This window comes from Mustela nivalis, assembly GCF_964662115.1.
Source record: "Mustela nivalis genome assembly, chromosome: 2".
In the NCBI taxonomy this organism is placed as follows: domain Eukaryota; kingdom Metazoa; phylum Chordata; class Mammalia; order Carnivora; family Mustelidae; genus Mustela; species Mustela nivalis.
In genome coordinates, this window is record NC_139021.1 from 169,479,561 (window position 1) to 169,493,593 (window position 14,033).

Genomic DNA, 14,033 nt, shown 5'->3' on the forward strand with positions numbered 1-14,033 from the left:
AAACTTTATAATAGTTAAGGCAACCTTTCCAAACTCAAAGCCTCCTCTTATGCTTTTCACATAGAGTGGTATTAATATCATATTGCTATATAATTTCAGTATCTTCTATCACTCTCTGAGAGCAGAACTACAGAAAAGTTCATAATGAATGAGATGAACCTTCCACAGAAACTGAAAAGTGGGTTGAAAAGACAGCTGCCAACAAACAGGCCAGGTCATCACCTGTCGCGTCTGAAGGACGGATGAGCTAAGCACCGACTGGCACAGAGTTCATGAGAAGGGGAGGCAGGTTATGAGAAATTATCGATTTTTAAAACCCATTTCAAAGTGATCCCTCCAGAAGCATTGTAAGCTGAGAACCTGGAGGGAATGGGTACAGGAGTCATTCTGATGACAGGAAAGGCAAACTATTATATTATGGGGCAGGACCTCCCTAAAGCCCGAAAGGAACGGTCCTCTTGGCTCTAAGTCTATGCCTGCTACCAACTGTCTGGTGACTTTCTTATGCAACTTCCCAGTTTCCCCAGTACTGGGAAGAGGCCCCCAGGAGAGTAAACACAGTTATTCCCGTCCCTAGAGAAGCATGTCTGCCCCATAGGGGTGTTATCGCATTGCATTATAGCTGTTTGTCTATAGTCCCCAGTAGATTACGAACTGGCTGAAGGCAAGGACTATGTAACGTCTTCACTCTCGCCTGAAGCACAGCAGGGTAAGTATCAGCTAACTACATGAACCAGTGGCTTCCCTTCAGCCATCCCTGTGAGTCCAGGTATCCACAGAGCTCTGAGCCAGTGGGTTAGGAAGGAGTTCCCTGGACTATGAGGCTGAGGCTCAGACTTCACTGCACACACAAGTCATCATGGCCACTTTGCAAGACCTTACGTGCACACCCCTCCAGCCTACCTGCCCTCCAGTTACTGTAAATCCATCCTCCTCGCACTCCCTACTGCTCAGAGCTGATGTCACGGCTGCTCTGTTCTTTGGAATTTGAACCTTCGATGTCCCCAACCACCTCAGTCTACGCCTCACCCCCTCCCCGCTGGTGACCAGCCCCTCCATCTACCCAGCAACCTTCCTCCCGCAGCCCCCCGTCTCTGGACTAGCGTCTCGTCTTATAAACTCAACTTACTAAACACTTTCCCACTCTACGCCTTCCTCACCAGGAGCATCACTACAGATTTTAATCTAAGCCTTCATTATCTTTTGCCTCAGCTACTATAATAGAGTCAGAATTTCTCTAACACTCTCCAATGCAGAATGACTTTTCAAAATGCAAATCTGACCATTTTTCAATGATGGGATACACTCTAAACTCTTGGCTTAAAAACTGTTCTGATCCAGCTCTCAGTCCCTATGCAATAAGCACTTCTGGCCTCTGACTCTTCCCACTGCATCCTGCATTCTAACCCTATGGAATCATCTGCTGTTTCCTGACCATACCATGCATTTGAATCTCTCGGCCTCTCTACCTACTATTTCCTCTGAAAGGAATGCACTGCATTCTCCTGAAAACCTCTGAAATACACTTTTTTTGTGTCATGTTATAATGGTGACATGTTTCTAGTGCTACTCAATTATTAGGTCAGAGTTAACAGTATGGTTGTTCTTACTTACTCTTTGCCACCACAGTGACCCATACCCAACCCTCACCTTCCCTACTGCCACACCTGACACCGTAATTTGCTATCTTATCTTTCTGACTGCATTTTAGCCATTTGATAAATATTGCCCACGAAGTTGAGGTATTCACAGTTCACCAAGTAACCCTCATAAAATATAAAAATAATGGAGATAGTCTTGATGCTTTTGGTACCTTTCAGATTTTTCACAATGAACATTACTTTTACAATGAAAACAAAAAAAGCTAATGTCATCTTTACTATGTTTCAAAATGTATAATGAAAACACCAAAAATTAAAAATATAATCTTTTCCATACCTTAAATTTCCAAATAAACTGGCCTTACCTGAAGATGGGAATGTTAAGATTGTTGCCTGAAGCAATGTACGGTGCTTTGATGTTATGGCAGAAGAGAATGAAAGTCAGCAGGAGATAGTCAATATGTGATCTGTGAACTGGTAGAAATATAAGTGGCAAATTCATCTAGTAAAAGAAAAAATGCCAAATTTAAAATTCAAATGTGAACTTCAATCACACTTTGCAACTTCCTATTTGGTTAGAATCTCTCAAACACTGGCTGATCAATGACTCATTCTTTAAAAACATTTTCCAGTAATATGAACTTCTTCCAATTTAATACTGCCCTCACTAAAAACAACCACCACCACAATAAAGAGAAAAAAAAAGAGCTGGGGAACCGAGAATTGAAGTAGTTTTTATGTATCTTTTAAGGGATGGCCCTGATCACATCAAAAGGGCAGAGGGTTTAAAGTCAAGCTTGGTCTGGCTTGAAATCCTGGGCTGTCACTCACTAGCCATGACTAGGAAAGCTTAACCTATCTGTGCTTTTACTTCTTCATTTGTGAATACCGACTGTTCTGGTTAATTTCAGAGTTGTTGCAAGGTAACTTACAAAAGGAATCCAGCACACTCCTGCTGGGTCCTCCTTTACTCACCCTTCCCCAAATGCCCAGCTACTGTGCTCCTGTCATATGGGGGAAATCTTCCAAATAGGATGGACGCACACAGGGCACAAGAGAACACTTCCATACAAAAGAACTCTAAATTCACTCCAGAAACGTGGGAACAACAGAATGACAGATCACACAAATTCTTGCCTCAGTTGCAGCTTTAACCATCTCCAGTTGGCCTTTGTGAATCTGAATATTCCAAAAGAAGCTGTTGAACAGCTTGAGTAACACCCATCCTGTCAATCTAAAAAGTAAAAAAAAAAAAAAAATGAAAAAGAAAAAGAAAAAGAAATTAAATGTACATACATACATTTAAAGAGAGCTGACTTTTGTCTACTTAAGTTTCTGAATCTTCAACCTAAGAGCGCTTATAAGTAACTTAGTGTGTGTGTATGTCTGTGTACCTGAACTACTGGATTAAAGAGCTGACTTTTACATGCATCCTTATAGATACATGTATTTATTACAGATTAAAATCTTACATTTCTTTTACCTATTTATTACAAACTAAAATCTTACCTTTCACTCAAACAGCACACTTTAGACTTCAGAAGTACATCATCAACCATCATCAACCGAGTATTTAGGCAAGCAGAAAGCAGTATAAAACCACTCCGTTTAAGATATGGATATGTGAAGCCTAGCTCACACGTCTAGAGAGATCAGCAGTCATACAATGGCTGCTATCAATTAAGAAAGATTAAGGCACCTTAAAGCCTACCATAGGGCTACTTCCCACAGAAGCTGAACAAGAATATAAAAAGGAATTTGGGGCACTCGGGTGCCTTGGTCAGTTAAATGTTTGCCTTCAGCTTCAGCTCAGTGTCTGCCTTCAGCTCAGGGTTCTGGGATGGAGTCCTGCATGGGATCCAGTCCCACACTGGGCTGGCTCCCTGCTCAGCGGGGAGTCTGCTTCTCCCTCTACCCTTCCCCACTTCTCATGATCTCTCTCTCCCTCTCTCATAAATAAAATCTTCTTAAAAATTTTAAAAAGAAATAAAATAAAAAGGAATGTTAACATCAGAATATGTCCAAACTTCCTTTGGACCAAAACCATTGTGCTGGGGAAGTCCAAAGGTTCAGTCCCTGTTTGCTCAAAACAGGATGGTTATCACTGAAAGCTTTTTGCTTTGCCTTTGAATACCTGATCATCGTTGGTGAGACAGTGGCAACCATTTCTTGAAGGATCCTTTTGGCTTTCTTTCTCACTTTACTGATGGCTTTTGATTGCTGCTGAGCAGAACCATCAGGGTTTAGTTCAGCAGCCACTTCTGCAATTGCCTCTTGTACTCTGATTGGAAAACAGAAAGACAATGTAACTGGCTCTATGCTACATTCTGCATTCAGTATTTTCTAAATCATAGCTATAAGCCACAAAACGAAATGTTTTCTTAATATGTGATTAACATGAAAATAAGCTCAAGTTAGATATGTTTTGTTTGGTTGCCTGATAAAGATTAAGGACACTATATTCCTAAATCAGTGAATCCCTGAGGAATCTGGAAGGCAGCTTTAAGAAAAAAAAAAAAAAAAAGAACTTAACTCAAATTCACTGGGTAAAGGCTACATGAATTTAAATGTTTCAGATATTCTGCAGGAGATACAAAGTTACACTCTGGCAGAGGGGAGAGAATGAAGTTACCCCTTTAGGTATATAACTCAGAGGTATCTAACCAAAATCCACTGCCAAAGTAAGGTGTGATCTTTCTTTTAAGACTTACTGTATTACTCATTTACAGTGACTTTATTAATAGAATGATATGTCAGCCTCTCTAGAAAGGATCAAAGAGGGGCAGAAATATTTACACGTGTTTTTCCACAGCAACCCTGTAATTTAAGAAAGGCACATCTCAAGACAAAACAACACAGAGCTATAAGCAGTGAAGTAAGAGGTAAGATTTAATCCAGTTGTGTAAATTTTCCATGTGACTTAGGGAAGAACACATGAGGTTAAACCTCCTTAAATCATTTAATATCCTAGTTATTAGTCAAACCATCTGGATGGAATGAAACATAGTTGGAGGTTTTTACCTAGAAAATAGAATATACTATAACCCAAAGGGTTTCAAATAATTACGTTTTCTCCCTCTGTTGCTACTGATTTTAGAACAGCCCACAGCAAAATCCTACATAGCTCCCGAAGTCATTAATACAACAGACTATTCTACTGGGCACTGATGCACCCTAGGCTTATTCTTTTAATACCTTTATTTCAATCTGGACAGGAATTTTTTACAAGTAATTGAAAAGATTATTAAATCTCCATTATCGACTATTTATTCATTCATTCAATAAACATTTATTGAGTACCTACTATATGCCACCACTGTTCGGACCTCAACAACCACACTACAGGGCCTCCATTTCTAAGCAGTCTTTCAAACCACTCCGGCCTCTGGCTCCCCAAATCCAGGTAGACATCTACCACGGCAACACTAATGAGGCAGATCAGAGACTGATCTTCATGCCAACTCCCAGAGCCTAACGCCTAAACTTGAGAATGATTTATTTCCCCACTCCACATGAGTTCAAGTGGGATACTCTCCTGCTTGTAAGCAAGCTCATCTGCAAGCAAGGACAGAATCTTATTCTCTTAAAATGTCTAGTAAGGACTTCCTAGCACAAGAATTTGTGCCTAGGTACTCAATAACTATTTGACAGAAATATCAAATGTTTCTCTTTTGGCTGTCATGACAGGAAACATAATGTCCCAAACGTTCATATTACAGAAAACTTAACAGAGAACTGGAAATATGTGCATCTCTGAATTCCAACTCACCTTCACATATGACTAATCCATTCAATCGCTAATGCATAAAACAAGATTGCTTTTCCCAAAACCATCTGTTCTCCTACCTTTCCTTGCTTTCCTTTGAAGTTTAACATTTAACATTTGGAAATGGGAATCCTCTTGAAACAGAGTCCCAAAGAAACTAAAGGTTAACAAAGGAAGGCAGTGCCTACCCTACTCCCTCTCCTGCCCCCCCATCCCTGCTTCTTCCCTTTATAACAGTATCCCCACCCTTACCTAGTGCTGTTCAGTACATTTTCAGCCACATTGGTGGCAAACATGCCTTTATGGACATCTCGCTCTTGAACAAAAAGCACGTAGGAAAGACGTCTTGCAAGCCATCCTCGGTGCCTACAATGTGAAAAAGATTTAGCAGAGTAGTCTAGGAAGACCTAAAACAAATTGATTGACTTGTTCAGCAGTTTCCCTGCTGTAAAAGCAAAGCCTTGTTTCATCTATTCCTGAAATTTGGTGTTCTTCTATAGCAAATTCTCCTTAGTAGTTCAGGATGATCTATGCAGATAATTGCATTCCTTGTATCTTTCATGTACTCTCAACTAAAATTTAAACTTGGAATCTGTGTACTGAAATGTTTGAAAGATGTTACTCTGCCAAATAATTAACCAAACATAAAAGCAAAAGAAAGAAAAATGTCTTATTAATACTTTTTTTAAAAGCAAGTATGCTGAATGCTATATACATAAGCTATATTAACTTAGAGCTATGAACTATAAAGAGAGCATTCAGAAGTCTTTCCTAATGAAGGACCAATTTTTTTTTATTAAAGGTAATTTTCTTTTTTAATCTAAGGTCATCACTGACTCTCACATTGAATTGACAAAGCTGATTAGTTGAGAGGAGTCAAGGATAACTAAAGCATGGGCTAAACATTTACACACTGGGTTTATGAAGCCAGAAGTTCTTACATTCTTCCCCCCAACATTTGACATATCTAAGGGATATGACCTACTCCATTGGTTTTGATAACTATTTTATTTATATGGGGGCTTGGGGACAGAAACCTCAGAATAACAATGTCATGAACCTTCATATACAATGATTTGAAAACATTTATAATGATTACATAATGCCTCATTATCATTTCACCCATAAAGACATTCAAATGGACAGATTTCAAATATAAATTCATGAATTCTGAAAAGCCTCCAATTAAGGAAAAGTAACCGGGGGAAGAACTATTGATGAATCACTAGTTCCTTCATCCCTTTTCCTGACATTCTCTTTTTCTACCTCCTTTCCCTTGTCTCAATTATCTGCAAACTTGACACACTATGTTAAATGTTTAATTCTAAATTCTTCCTTGAGTGAACACTTTCAAAATAGTTACTGGAATGTGTGAAGTCCCAGCTCTCGATGAAATCCATTTGCAATGGATTGAAAGCTATGTATGTGTGTAGCAAAGTATCCAGGCTTTGCTTCATTTGACACACACAGAAGTGAAGTAGCCAGCTCAGCTACACAGGGCAGCTTGACACACAGACTGGTTTCAGATCACCTAGACCATACAGTGCAGGCTTTGTTTTCCTAGCTGCCTTCAACTACGGACAACAAATGGACCCTGTGGCTTCATACATAAAATGGCTACTTACATAAACAAGAAGAGACTCTATGAGATCCCTTTTCTTAGGTTAAGTCAAAAAGGGGGAAAAAATCAGGGGGCTAAAATTTCTCTTCTCTCCTTTAAATTTAAGACAGAGAGAGAAGGGTAGCATGGGAATAGGAAAAAATAAGTCCTTTGACTTTGGTTCTATTAAAAAAAAAAAAAAAAAAAAAAAAAAAAAAACCTGTTATATGCAGGTATTGTCAGGCTCACTTACGATCTCATCACCAAAATATGATCAGTAATAGCAGAAAGCCTTCAAATTTAAGTATTTGACTTCTTGGATCAATTTTCACAAAATTTCAAGCATGTCTCATCACCTGAACCTACCACTGACCTTTTCCAGGCATTCACTCTTAGAATTAATTATACGAACAGGCAGTATTTTTGGCTGTCATTCTCTCCTGCCTCACAGACATTCATATAACCTCCCCTCCCCCATCCCTTATCCCTTAGCCTAGATTCACATAAAACAAAGCCTCTTTTCTCTCACTGGGATGCCTAACAGCCCATTCCCAAGTGCCTGATGTCTGGAAGAATTCTAAAGAAAGCCTTAAGCTAGTTAATAAAATGAAAACACATTTACTCACTACAGGGACACATCTTCTAAAACTCCATAGATTAGGCTGATTTCAATTTTTAAGCATAAAATAATAATAATAGATCATAAGACATTTGAACTTACCCTTTCCTCAGATAAATCTTTATCACGTTTTGGCACACTTCAGATATAAAATCAATATGCAAATAAAAAGAGAAAGCTATAAGTGATATCTACACTCTCATGAAATAGTTACTATATAATTACATAGTAGTAATAGTAACTGATCTCTCAGGGGGCTGTGCTGCTTCTGATTTTTAGATAACACCTCTTGGGTCAGAAACTCAGTTCTATTAATTCTCAAAAAGATGAAGAAATTCCTCTTAGAGTATAGCCATTGATTATTATAGTTATTCTTTTGTGATGTATTAGAAACAAAAGAAATTTCTTTTTACCTTGTGTGAGTTTCATTGATATAAATAACATTCCGCAAACCCAAAGATGGGATACTGGAGTTGAAAAATTTATCCTACATGAAACAAAATAAATGTAGACATGAGTATGTGACCGGATGGCTGGTGAAAAGTTCACATCACTGGATAACTTTTATTAAGTAAAACGTTAAGGATTGCTTCAAAAATAAACTAAGAGATGAAGAAAAATTATGTTTTATTGAAAAGTATTTTTTAGTCTTCAAAGAAGGTCAAACATTCAGAAATAAGGCTTACCACCTTGCAAAGGAAATTTTGCCTCCCTTTCCTGACTTATTCCCTACCTCTAACCCAAAAGAGCTGAAGCTACTGAGAGTTTATTAAATCATTGATGGGAATACTGGAGTTTTCATGGCTCTCCAAATGCAAAAATAGCATGCTAAGTACCATGTGGTTATCATTAGGTTACTTAATATGGCAATAATCCTGACACAATAATTATCATCCCCATTTTACAGACAGGAAAATTGAGGCTGAGGGCAGTTTTAATATTCAAATTTACATCTTGGTTGAAAAAGTACGGTCTTTATTTCTCTAAAACGACTGTTTACTTAATTGGAAAATGTATGGCTAAAGGTCACACTCTTTACAGGAAACCGTAAAGGATAACTCAGAGATAGCTCTTCTGGAAAGAGAAAGTCTGTAGTTTTATCAGTGTGGACGAAAAGGTGAACATTCCACAAATAAATCCTGGGAAAACATAATGTACCTTCAATAGAAGATATAGAAATATTTACGTGGAATCTCTTTAAAGATGAGGAAACAGGATATTAGAGAAAGGGAAAGGGTAGCAAATATCCAAAAATTACTGTTTAAAATTATTATAAATAAACATGTCATGAAAGAACTTTAAGATCAAGTTCAACCCCATCAGGTACTGTATTTAAACAAAAAATCAATTATTTATTGTACAACTCCTCTATGCCCACCCTAAAACACCCCTGCCACCACTACCACCACCAGATAATTTCCTATACTCTCCCCTGATTTAAGAACACATTAGAGTCAGGATGCCTGGATGGATCAGTTGGTTGAGCTTCATACTCTTGGTTTTGGCTCAGGTCATGATCGCAGTGTCCTGGGATGAAACCTCGTTGGGCCCTGTGCTCAGCACAGAATCTGCTTGGGATTTTCTCTCCCTCTCCTTCTGCCCCTCCCCCATGCTCACACATGTATGCATGTGTGCTCTCTCTCTAAAATAAATAAATCTTTTAAAAAAAGAACACATTAAAGTCAAGGTATTATTTTGATCTTTTAAGCATTTGAAATTAGAATTAGATAAGATGCCAGTCTAAAAAGAAAAGCCACATGATCATTTATTTAAATTTGTATTTCTGGGGCACCTTGGTGGCTCAGTAGGTTGAGCCTCTGCCTTCAGCTCCGGTCATGATCTAAGGGTCCTGGGATCGAGCCCCACATCCGGCTCTCCGCTTGGCAGGGAGCCTGCGTCCCCACCCCTCCGCCTACTTGTGATCTCTCTCGTGTGTCAAATAAATAAATCTTTTAAAAAAAAATTGTATTTCTACTGGCTTACTAATCTGAACTGGCCTTACTCTTAGACTAGAAATATCATGGTCATTCAATTCTACCAAATTCCCACAACAAAGCACTTGTGATTTAAAAGGAACAATATTTATAATTTAGACATTCTTGAGCAGACCAGAATATTTAACATAAATTGCTTGGGTCCCATACAAATCTTTCCCAAGTTAGTGAATCCCTTTATAGCACTCAGAATTCTACCTCCTGCCAAGCCGACCCTGAGTAGAAAATTCACACAGCACGGTTAGCTATCCACACAGGTCATAAGTAATGTCTGTAAATGAAAGGCACTCAAATGGCAGAATTTCTGTCCTGATAACTGGCCCATCCCAGAGAAAGCGTTAACATCCAGGTATACCTTTTAAAAGGTAACTCTACTGCCCAAGAATACAGCCAAATTCGAGTCTACATTCCTCGGCTAACTCGTCCCCCTAGCAAATTACCAGCAGAGGCTTGGCTTCCATCCAACTGACTCTTCTCAAATACGACAGTGTAATGTGGAAGATTTTGCATGACGTGTGTTTATTTCACCAAAATACAAACAAATCTATACATGTTCTATTTAAAATCTTCATCCTAACACTTTACTTTTAAAAGATTTTATTTGAGAGAGAGAGAAAGCGTGTGTGTGTTTGAGCAAGTACGAGCAGGGGGGAGGGGCAGAGGGAGAGGGAGAAGCAGATTCAACATGGGACTCGATGCCAGGACCCTGAGATCATGACCTGAGCAAAAGGCAGATGCTTAACGAACTCAGCCATCCAGGCACTGCTTATTTTATCTTTTAAAAATATTTGATTTAGTTTGAGTGGGGAGAAGAGAGTAAGAGAGAATCTCGAGCACACCCCACAGACTCCATGCCAAGCACAGAGCCCCTTCCATGCACAGCTCCATCTCATAACCCTGAGATCATGACCTGAGCAGAAATCAGGAGTCAGATACCTATCTGACTGAGCCACCCAGGCACCCCCATCCTAAGATTTTAGTAAGCCACCCTCACTATCACAGTCAATAGACACCCACCCTCCCTACCCATCCCAACAGAAACTTAGAAAAAAGGAAGCTTTAAAACTTCACTCTGTCCTGCTATTTCTTGCTCATCTCACTAGGATTTTAACCATGAGTCAAAAGTTCAACGTCTAGGGGCAGCTGGGTGGCTCAGTGGGTTAAAGCCTCTGCCTTCGGCTCAGGTCATGATCCCAGATCGACGCTGGGAACGAGCCCCGCCTCGGGCTCTCTGCTCAGCGGGGAATCGCTTCCCTCTCTCTCTCTGGCTGCCTCTCTGCCTGCTTGTGATCTGTCAAATAAATAAATAAAATCTTTAAAAAGAAAAAAAATAGTTCAACATCTAGGAGTTATATGAAGGTTCCCACCAACTCTTTATAATTAAGGAAGTCATGCGATTGATGAGCACTGGATGTTAAGCACCTAATGAATCACTGCACACACACACCAAAAACAAATGATGCACTACGTATTGGCTAATTGAACTTAAAAATAAAAAATGAAAAAAGAAGACTGATCTAAAAGTAAGATCTGCTCTTCTGAAGACATACTAAACTGAAAAAAACAACAACAACAAAAAAAAACCAGTGTGTTGTTGGCCTCCCTGCTCAGCAGGGAGTCTGCTTCTCCCCCTGCTTTCTCCCTCCTTGTCCTCTCTCCCTCTTTCAAGTGTGTTCCCGTTCTCTCTCTCAAATAAATAAAATCTTAAAAAAACAAACTAAACTAAAAAAGAACCAAATTATCACTTAGCACCAACTGTTTGACCACTATTTACTGAGTCAATGAATGGAAAGAAAAAGTGAGTCACCATCACTACTTGGAATATTTGGTTTATAAACATGGGCTGAAGTTCTAAAAATGAATTAAGTTCATTAAGACTATCCAACAATAAAATTCACACAAAGTTGGAATTTCACTCTGTGTATTAAAGGTCAACAAGCAGTAACATTCTTACCCAGCTCTGAGGAGTACAGGAATAACAACATCTTCCGACAAATGGTCTTTTCCGGCTCATTAGGCTTTCTTTCCATTTTAAGGTTGCAGATCTGAAGACAGTAGGTCTGAAACCACACTCACCCTAAAAAATGTTAATGGGGGAAAAAAGTGCCTGAATGGCAAGAGGACCGTATTTGTCCACCTGATCTTGAAAACCAAGATATTTCAGATATAAGAGAAACCTAGACTTGGGTTTTGTTTGGTAATAAGTTTCTCAAGAGAGATTTTCCTTCATGGTACTACTCCCCTGCATCATCAACACTTGAAACAAAACTTGGAACATAAGCAAAAATTGAGAACCTAAGAACAGTAGTAGCCAGCAAGGACTACTGCACACTCAGAGATTCAAAACCAGTTGAGCAAGGTTAAAAAGCCCGTGAAAGCAGCAGGATGAATAAAACCAGACTCCTGGATCCATATGCTAACAGTTCATCTTGTTCCTCTTCAACCACAGACTCCCACAAAAGTAGTACAAAGCCTTAGCTTTGGGATATGAACAGCTAATGAACTCGATGAGCAAAATGTTTAGAACAGAGGAGCAGAATTTGAGCTAGGATTTAAACTCTATGATTTAAACTTTAAACTCTGTTGTCAGGCTAAAGGAATGTTATATAAGTTTACCTTATTTTTATTCAAAGTAAAATATTTTAAGCTGCATATAATAACTTGCTCATCAGTTGCTCATATCCCACTGAAAACAACATTCTCAAAAATAAGTAAAAAAAAATCCCAAAACTTCCCATCATTTTTTATATAAAGTAGATAGTGTTCAAGAAATATTTTAAACATGCCATACTATGTCAAAATAGAAAAAAAATACAAAATGCAAGTCCTTTGAATTGATTTTCATACTAAATTTCCTATTTTTATTTTTTAAAAGCCCTTATTTCCATTACAAGATTCATACTTATTACAGAAAATAGACACAGAAAGTATCTTTATAAGACACTACCCAAAACAACTCCTAGTAGGTTCTTTTTTCTTTGCAAAGTATTTTGCTTTTTAACACAATCACTGTGCTTAAATGTCTCACCCAATTTCTTCTTCCCAATTAACAAAAAATCTTAAGAATGTTTAAATATTAGGCTCCATAAACATATCTTCTAACAGCTGGAGGCAGTCTCTTTAACTATTAACCTCTATTTGATATTATGTCGCTTCCAGCTACCTTCATAAACAACACTGAAACAAACATCTTTAGGTTGAATGCTCCTAACCTGTATGAAACTTACCCATTCCTCATTTGCATGCTTACATCGACCAACACTGTATTCTGATGAATTTGGCAGATAAGAAACATCTATTGTGCCGAGCGTCAGTGCAGATTCATCCATGTCACAAAAGGTAACTCCCAAATCATGTGCTATAAAAAATATACGCCATTTAAATTAATGACTAATACAGAGAGTAAAGACCAAAACTCAAAATTCTGACCTCAACATTATTTTGATCCATCACAGGATGTCAAATGAACTACTGGTGGATGTGTACCATGTTTAGTCAACGTGTAAAAGCAGACTTTGATGTATTTAAACTCAGCAACTCTGGTAGACCATTCTGATTTTTTTTTTTAATCAAAATGTGTAACTTTATATTTCCTGAGCAAAATAGCCATGAACGTGCAAGGGTAAATAACAGCTTATTTGAGGTAGGTGACAAAGAATTATTTCATTTGCATTAACAACTGGGAGGTTCCTGGGAGGATGAAGGTATGTGTTTAATTAAGTAGAAGTTACATATATGTGCACAAAGAGATAATTTTTTAAAATTATGTGCTGGGAATTCCTGGTCATACATAATATGCAGTGTAAAAATGGTGAAGGCAAAGAGGGGACCTTTAGAGTTTCCCACTTAAAGTGAATTAAACTCTCAGATTTCTTGTGATACCTTAAGTGCAATGATATTTGCACTTTTAATACACCTACGAAGTTCTAAATCAAAACCACACCGTCTTGAAATATCTGATTTAAAAGTTTTCATCATTTTCAATAAGGCTTTTCGTACCCTAATGGAAAATGTTCATTAACAGTGATCTGTTAAAGAAAGCAGAGATTAACCTAAAATACAAAAACTCCCTAACATAATTCTCAAATTGCTTTAGCTTTTGACTACTTCTCACCCTGCCTTAAGTTATTCCTTTAAAACTCTGAAAGGTCACGTCCGGGGTAACAGCGTTACTTCCCATATGGGTTTGCTGCGGTAACTACTATTCTCAGCACAACCATAGAGTACGTCCTTAACAAATTAACATGACATCAACCTAACCTAATAGGCCAGTTGAGACGATAGCAAAGCAATGCACCTGGCCTGAAAGCTCTTCACTATTATGAAATAAATCAGCTATCAGTTTCACAAGCAGAATGTAGCTACAACAGGGGGAGCTCCATTGCTGCCTGAGAAAAAGAAGTCGCTGCTGGCCCCAGCCATGGGAGTAGTGGAGGGAGAGTCGGGTGCCAAT

The 14,033-nt window shown here is 38.4% G+C and overlaps 1 protein-coding gene across 6 annotated transcripts in view; it reads right to left on the reverse strand.

Annotated features, from left to right (window-relative positions):
* The window catches only part of GPAM (glycerol-3-phosphate acyltransferase, mitochondrial), a 103,113-nt gene that overhangs the window by 18,764 nt on the left and 70,316 nt on the right, over positions 1-14,033 (reverse strand). For all 6 annotated transcript variants that reach the window (XM_082721367.1, XM_082721368.1, XM_082721366.1 and 3 more), the window contains exons 2-8: positions 12,808-12,938; positions 11,535-11,657; positions 8,000-8,073; positions 5,620-5,733; positions 3,736-3,882; positions 2,739-2,835; positions 1,967-2,103 (exon numbers count right to left, since the gene is read on the reverse strand). In XM_082721367.1, the coding sequence (XP_082577493.1) occupies positions 1,967-2,103; positions 2,739-2,835; positions 3,736-3,882; positions 5,620-5,733; positions 8,000-8,073; positions 11,535-11,657; positions 12,808-12,909 (794 nt within the window). In that variant the 5' untranslated portion in view covers positions 12,910-12,938. The remainder of the gene's footprint in view (positions 1-1,966; positions 2,104-2,738; positions 2,836-3,735; positions 3,883-5,619; positions 5,734-7,999; positions 8,074-11,534; positions 11,658-12,807; positions 12,939-14,033) is intronic.